The sequence below is a fragment of the Triplophysa rosa genome, linkage group LG6, assembly GCF_024868665.1.
Source record: "Triplophysa rosa linkage group LG6, Trosa_1v2, whole genome shotgun sequence".
NCBI lineage: Eukaryota > Metazoa > Chordata > Actinopteri > Cypriniformes > Nemacheilidae > Triplophysa > Triplophysa rosa.
In genome coordinates, this window is record NC_079895.1 from 21,539,643 (window position 1) to 21,547,316 (window position 7,674).

Here is a 7,674-nt window from a genome sequence, read left to right on the forward strand (position 1 = left end):
TTTTTTCGATTTGATCAGTAAATACATTAACGTCGTAATCATTGCCGGGTGATAATATCGCTGTAACGTCAGATTTAAGACTGGGCCCTCTCAGGGATAAACTAACTACATACGCTACCATCGCCGCCGATTTGTCTGGCAAACGTCGCTATTTCGTTCATGGTCTCGTGCAGTCGAACGTGATACGTCGCCAAATCTGTAGCGCCGATATCCCGCAGAGGTCCGTTCGTTATCGACATTACCTCTAGGGGGAGCCGAGTCAGTAGTCGGGACGATTGTATCTGATAACCCACTGCCGTCTTGTTCGGTGTTTGTGTCCCTCGTATTTAATATTTCGCATAGTCTGATGCATGGATTAAAATCTGTACTTTCACGTATCGCAACTTCCAAATATTCCAAATTAGAAATCTGTTGGGGCGGCGCGGTATTAAAAGTTTGCTCATGTACAGGGTGTGTATTTAACAGTAGTCGTAGTCTATCGGCGTTATGATGATGGGTCTCTGCGTGCATTCCGATCGCATCCTGTAACAGGTCTGAGAGAGTTTGATCTGGATGACAGCCATCCCCGGCCTCTGAACATTTTTCATCGGCCATCCCTCCCGTATGGTTTCGGCACTAACAAAGAGGAATTATGTCACGTTGCATAGCCAATACAAAAATAAATGGTGAATAGATATAAAATGGCAATTATAAAACAGATATAAAAATATAAAACAGATATAGATATAAATGGTAATATAAAAATATTGATTGTAAGATATAGAGATAAAATTGTAAATGTAAAATATCAATTATAAGATATAGTGATAAAATTGTAAATGTAAAAATCGATTATAAGATATAGAGATAAATGTAAAAACTTATAGTGATCATTGGTCAATATAAAAATAGTGACTATCTAGAAAATAGTACTGCGTTTATAGCACAGAGGAGTTCGACTATTAGACGCCTTTCTCTCATCTGTTCGTTTGATGACTCAAAATTCTCCAGCGCTTCGTCGCGATGATTAACACCTTCGATAAAAGCATACAATCTCATAAGAATCGTATGTATCTCACTGACAGAACCCCACAGTCTGTCAACGGACTCGTGTAAAGGAATATTAGACTCCCTTAAGATAGCGTTGAGTTGATCTAGCGAGACAGTATTTTGTGCTTGAAGAGCAAACGGCGTCTGTCTATGAACCCCCCACCCCCCGCCGATGATGATCGTTCGTCGTCGGTGATGTCTTCTTGTTCGGCTAACGGTGTCTGCTGACGCCTTATCGGAGACCTCTCCTCTCACTCGCTGGACCAAGACGAACGCTCCCAAATGTTCAGCTGTGTATCTGTCCAGTTAGACACATCGTCACCGGATCCGCAACTCCTTTCTGTACGAGTAAACATAGCAAAAACAAAGATGAACGACACCAAACCGCAATGGCGTAACTATGTTAAATGCTAGCCATAGTTTACCGATGAATAATGACGGCTCTGGCACTACGCTGCCTGCGTCACCACCCGTGGTAAGATCACAACTCCTTTCTGTATGAGTAAACATTGCAAAAACAAAGATGAACGACACCAAAGCACAATGGCGTAACTATATTAAATGGTAGTCATACCTTACCGATTAATAATGAGGGTCCGGAACCGCTCTGCTGGAGCCAACCTCCTCTTCAGATGCGGTAAGATCTATCGACGCGCTGCTGGAGCCAGCCTCCTCGTCATGTGTCAGGTAAATAAATATCAGTCGCTGTATAGACCCTTGTAAATCTAGACGGAGGAAATGGTAGTTAGATGGCATGTCACGACGTATAAAAAAATATATTAAATAAAATATATGCCCTGTTACGACATACAAAAATAATAAATAATAGGTTATATCCTGCTTCCTGTTTCCTGCATCGCTGCCGGCAGCTTGTTTGTATCAGTGCGCTTACCACTTCGCTCTAATATTAGTGTATTTTATTATCATTAATTATTATTGTCATTGCTAACTTATCCTGATATCTCAATAACCCTGTTCCTGTTATTTACTTGGAAGAGTCTAAACCAAATGTGATAGTTAACTTAACGCCGTTAGCATAGCAATAGCGTGTTAGCTTGCTTTCTGTTCACACTGTGGAATATCATCTTGCCTCTGGTTTGTCTTGTGTGCTAACTGTTTCTCTTTTTAAGCGAGTATACTACGATCCATCGAGCAACCTTGGTAAGTTGGAATTGCACTTCAAATCCGGTGAGTTATGGCTTCTATTCCTATTATTGTTACTTGCACCTCATGTCATATGTTTAGCTTAGCCTTCTCTGTCAGCTGCGAGGGCTTTATATGCGATAAATGCAGGGAAATAGTTAGGCTGACAGAGAAGATCTTAGAATTAGAGTCTCGCATCCAATCTTTATCTGAGGATAGTAAGAGTTTAACGACGATAGAAAACACTTTGGATGCGAGCAACATTAGCGCACACAGCTCGGTTCCGGTTGAAAATCCTCCGCAGCTGGGAAACTTCGTGACTGTGAGACGGCGTAGTCGCAGGACAAAACATCACTCGACCGTTCCGATTACAGTCTCGAACAGGTTTGCCCCGCTCAGTGACGCACCGACTGAGAAACCTGCTGAAAGTGCCCTAGTTATCGGTGATTCTATTGTTCGGAACGTTAACATAGAGGCACCAGCCACCATAGTCAAATGTTTACCGGGAGCCAGAGCGCCTGACATCAAGTCAAATTTAAATGTGCTGGCTAAGGCTAATCGTAAATTCAGTAAGATTGTCATTCACGTCGGCACAAATGATGTTCGACTCCGTCAATCGGAGATCACAAAAGATAACATTAAAGAGGTGTGTGAGCTCGCAAGCATGATGTCAGACACTGTAATATTCTCTGGCCCCCTCACTGCTTATCGTGGTGATGAGATTTATAGCAGATTATCATCACTAAATGGCTGGTTGTCTGAGTGGTGCCTGCAGAATGATATAGTTTTTATAAATAACTGGAAGAGTTTTGAGGGCAGACCTGACCTGTTGAAACGAGATGGTCTCCATCCCTCCTGGGCTGGGACTTCCATCCTGTCTAGAAATATGGCAAAAAGTCTTAATGCTAATGCTAAAACTTGACTCGCTGGGGCCCAGGTCAGGGAGCAGACAGTATGGCTTAACCAACTGTCTGCTTGCCGTCTCACGTCGCAGAATACACAAAATGTACAACATGTAGTAATCCGTTCTCCCAAACATCACAAAATAGAGACTGTGTCTGTCCCCCGGATTAGCAAACATAAAATAATGCGTAAACCTCTTGAAAGTAATTTAATAAACGTTAAACAAACTAAACATGAACAAAATACAGATAATCAACTGTTACGACTCGGATTGCTAAATATTAGATCTCTCTCTAATAAAGCACTTTTTGTTAACGATATGATAACAGATCATAAAATAGACATGCTCTGTTTGACAGAAACATGGCTAAAACCAGATGATTATATTGCTTTAAATGAATCTGTCCCCCAAGATTATTATTATAAACACGAGCCTCGTCTAAAAGGCAGAGGGGGAGGTGTCGCAGCACTTTACAATAACTCTCTTAGCATTTCCCAGAAGTCGAACTCTAAATATAATTCTTTTGAAGTCATGGTTCTTCATGTTTCAACACCTAATACTAAAGATAAAACACTTTTTAAATTGATTCTAGCTATTGTATATAGGCCTCCAGGGCACCACACAGATTTTATTAAAGAATTTGGTGGGTTCTTATCAGAACTAGTACTGGCCGCAGATAGACTCCTTGTCGTTGGTGACTTTAACATCCACGTAGATAACGTTACAGATGCCTTAGGAATGGCTTTCAAAGACACTCTTAACTCCATGGGCATTAGTCAACATGTGTCAGGACCCACTCACCTTCGTAATCATACTTTAGATTTAATACTGTCTTACGGTATAAATGTGGACGACGTTAAAATCCTTCAGCAGAGTGAAGACATTTCGGATCATTATCTGGTATTATGTTTGCTTCACTGGCCTACGGCTGCAAATAAAACTCATTGTTACAAATATGGTAGAACAATAACTTCAACTACCAAAGATGCGTTTCTCGATAATCTGCCCGAATTGTCTCAAATCATGAGAAATAACGTTGAAGATCTTGACATTACCACTGAAAATTTTAATTCCACCTTCTCGGTAACGCTAGACAAAGTTGCTCCACTACGTTTAAAGAAGATTAAAAATGGCAGCCCCACACCGTGGTATAATGAACACACTCAGGCTCTAAAGAAAGCGGCCCGAAAAATGGAGCGCAACTTTAAGAAAACTAAATTAGAGGTATTTCGTACAGCATGGAAGGATAGTATTCGAAAATACAGGAAAGCCCTAATAACTTCTAGATCCGCCTACTTTTCATCACTAATAGAAGAAAACCAGCACAATCCTAGGTTTTTATTTAACACGGTGGCTAAATTAACAAAAAATAAATCGTCAGTGACTTCTGATCCTGTATATCAGCATAGCAGTGATGAATTTATGAACTACTTCACATATAAAATCCAAGATATTAGAGAAAAAATTATAACAATGCAATCAGAAGTGAAACCCGCTGAACAAACTAACTACAGCGCCCTTAAGGAGAAAATGCAATTATTTTATACCGTAGATCAAGATGAGCTGTCTAAAATTATTAGATCATCTAAATCAACAACATGCATACTAGACCCTATACCTACAAATCTACTGAAAGAGATGCTCCCAGAAATTATAGATCCTCTTCTTGGTATTATTAACTCATCTCTGACATTAGGACATGTGCCTAAAGCATATAAGGTGGCTGTTATAAGGCCCCTTGTCAAAAAACCCCAACTCGACCCTAGAGAACTAAGGAACTACAGGCCTATATCGAATCTACCTTTCATATCTAAAGTTCTGGAAAAAGTAGTTTCAACTCAATTATGCTCCTTCCTCCAAAGGAATGACATCAATGAAGAATTCCAGTCTGGATTTAGAGCATGTCACAGTACAGAGACTGCTTTGATCAGAGTTACAAATGATCTGCTATTGGCGTCTGACCGAGGTTGTATCTCGTTATTGGTGCTGCTAGACCTTAGTGCTGCATTCGATACCATTGACCACAGCACACTCCTACATAGACTCGAAAATTATGTCGGCATTAAGGGAATAGCTTTGAAATGGTTTAAATCTTATTTATCCGACCGTTTTCAATTTGTAGCAATAAACAATGAGGTGTCACGCAAATCGCAAGTCCAGTACGGTGTACCACAGGGCTCAGTCTTAGGGCCTCTGCTCTTCGCATTATACATGCTACCTCTAGGAGATATAATAAAGCGACACGGAGTTAGCTTTCACTGTTATGCTGATGATACTCAACTTTATATTTCCTCGAAGCCTCATGAAACACAGCAGTTCCATCGAATAATGGAATGCATAGTCGATATAAAAAACTGGATGAGTAACAACTTTTTATTACTGAACTCGGACAAAACGGAAGTGTTACTTATTGGACCGAAAACTGCTATAAGTAACAACCAAGAATACTGTTTAACTATTGACGGATGTTCCATAAAACCCTCGTCGTCAGCAAAGAATCTTGGCGTTCTATTCGATAGTAATCTGTCATTTGAGAGCCACGTCGCCAACACCTGTAAAATTGCGTTTTTCCATCTTAAGAATATATCTAAACTACGTCATATGCTGTCAATCTCAGATGCAGAGAAGTTAATTCATGCATTCATGACATCAAGACTAGATTACTGTAATGCACTGTTAGGTGGTTGCCCTGCAGGCTTATTACAAAAACTCCAATTGGTCCAAAACGCGGCAGCTCGAGTTCTTACACGTACAAAAAAGTATGAACATATTAGCCCGGTTCTGTCAACCTTGCACTGGTTACCTATAAAGCATCGCGTTAACTTTAAAATCTTGCTTATTACCTATAAAGCCTTACATGGTTTAGCTCCTCAGTACTTGAATGAACTCCTTTTGTATTACAGTCCTTCACGTGCATTACGCTCTCAGGCGTCCTGTCAGTTGGTAATACCTAGAATTTCAAAATCAAGTGCAGGTGGTAGATCCTTTTCCTATCTAGCGCCTAAACTTTGGAATAGTCTTCCCTGCACTGTCCGGGAGGCAGACACACTCTGTCAGTTTAAATCTAGACTAAAGACGCATCTTTTTAATCTTGCATACACTACTCTTCCATAATATAAATCTTCAGAGGGTTTAGGCTGCATTAGTTAGATCAACCGGAACCAAAAACACAACTGATGTACTTGTTGCATCAAAGAGTACAGAACAGTACTCTACTCTCAGCCAGTCTTGTCTCATTGTTCCAAGGTTACCACAGCGAGCAGGATGCAGTTCATGGCCTGACCTGATGGTAGAGCGGAGAATGGGAAGTGGGGACCTGACAAGAGCTGAGATGATAGAGCTGGATAAAGAAGGACGCGGTCTCTTGACATGTCTTCACCACAAAATTTCAAATGCTATTAGATTATTAATGATAATCTTAAACTATAATTTATTTTATTATTAAGTTTATTTATTTTATTTAGCCTTGTTGTGCAAGTTCTCTGGAGCTTGTGCAGAGGCAGCAGCTTTTGCCAGAGGGGAACTGGAATCCCCTGGTTGGGCCTGGGTTCTCCTGAGGTTTTTTTTCTCGATTAGAGTTTTGGGTTCCTCGCCACCGTTTGCATACTGTTTTTGCACTATCTGCCTGACCGGGGGGGCTGCTTTAGAATCTTAAAGTTTTACTTAATTAATATTGCATATAGGAATTTATTATCTGTTATATTTGACCTGTGCTTCTCTCTCCTTTATCCTAAATGTGTGCTCTCACTGAGCGTGTGTGTGTGTGCGTACTTGTCTGTGTACGTACGTGTGTGTGTGTGTGTGTGTCTGTGTGTGTTGGTGTGTGTGCGTGTTGTGTGTGTGGAGTGTTTTGTGTGTGGGTGTGTCTGTCTTCTGTGTTTTCAACCTTTTCTTGTTTTTGCAGGTACAACTTTGATTGTTTTGCTTGTAGTCAATGTGTCTCATGTACAGCTGCTTTGTAACAATGAAAATTGTAAAAGCGCTATATAAATAAAGTTGAGTTGAGTTGAGTTGAGAAATTGGCGAATGAAATTTGCATGCCGGACTCCACCCCCGGATATCTGGGTATAAAAGGGAGATGGCGTGCTGCATTCATTCACCTTTTGTTCTTCGTAGCCTTCACACTGGATCGACTTCGAGACATCAAACTCTACGCCGAATTACTGCTGGAATCTTACGACGTGGTGCAGCGGACTGTCCCTTCCTGCGGCGACTTCTCCTGGGCGTCTCGGCAGTGCCAGAAGTGTTCGAGTTTTTTTCTCTAAAAGAGCAAATTTCTCCAATGTGGCATGTCCCGCTGTTCTCGTGGGTGCAACACACTCATCGAGGAGCGGGACGGACACGATGTTGGCTTCCAGCACGCTGGGGCAGACGTTGTGGATACGTCCTGCCCGCACTGCGGCGGTTGACGATTCAGACGTTGCGTTCACAGCTGGCTGTGTTCCCACGGGACTCAGCCACCACCTCGTCTGCTTCCTGTTCTGTGACAGCAGGGCTACGGCCCTGCCGTCCACTATGGCGAGCAGCGAGGGTGATATGAGGATTACTGTGACCGTTAATCCGTCAGTCACTGGCTCGCGGACCGTTTGCACCTCGTC

At 41.6% G+C, this 7,674-nt stretch overlaps 1 protein-coding gene and 1 long non-coding RNA gene across 2 annotated transcripts; one reads left to right on the forward strand and one right to left on the reverse strand.

The window, feature by feature from the left end:
- Positions 1–1,004: 1,004 nt before the first annotated feature.
- On the reverse strand, positions 1,005–1,744 carry LOC130555217 (uncharacterized). The gene is made up of 3 exons (XR_008963099.1): positions 1,609–1,744; positions 1,455–1,523; positions 1,005–1,369 (listed from the first exon to the last, which is right to left on the reverse strand). It is a non-coding gene; the product is annotated as an uncharacterized LOC130555217 (long non-coding RNA).
- Positions 1,745–1,973: 229 nt separating this feature from the next.
- On the forward strand, positions 1,974–6,878 carry LOC130555771 (uncharacterized). Its single transcript, XM_057336230.1, has one exon. The coding sequence runs from the start codon at positions 2,225–2,227 to the stop codon at positions 3,092–3,094; it is 870 nt and encodes a 289-aa protein (XP_057192213.1). The 5' UTR covers positions 1,974–2,224; the 3' UTR covers positions 3,095–6,878.
- The last annotated feature ends 796 nt before the right edge of the window (positions 6,879–7,674 follow it).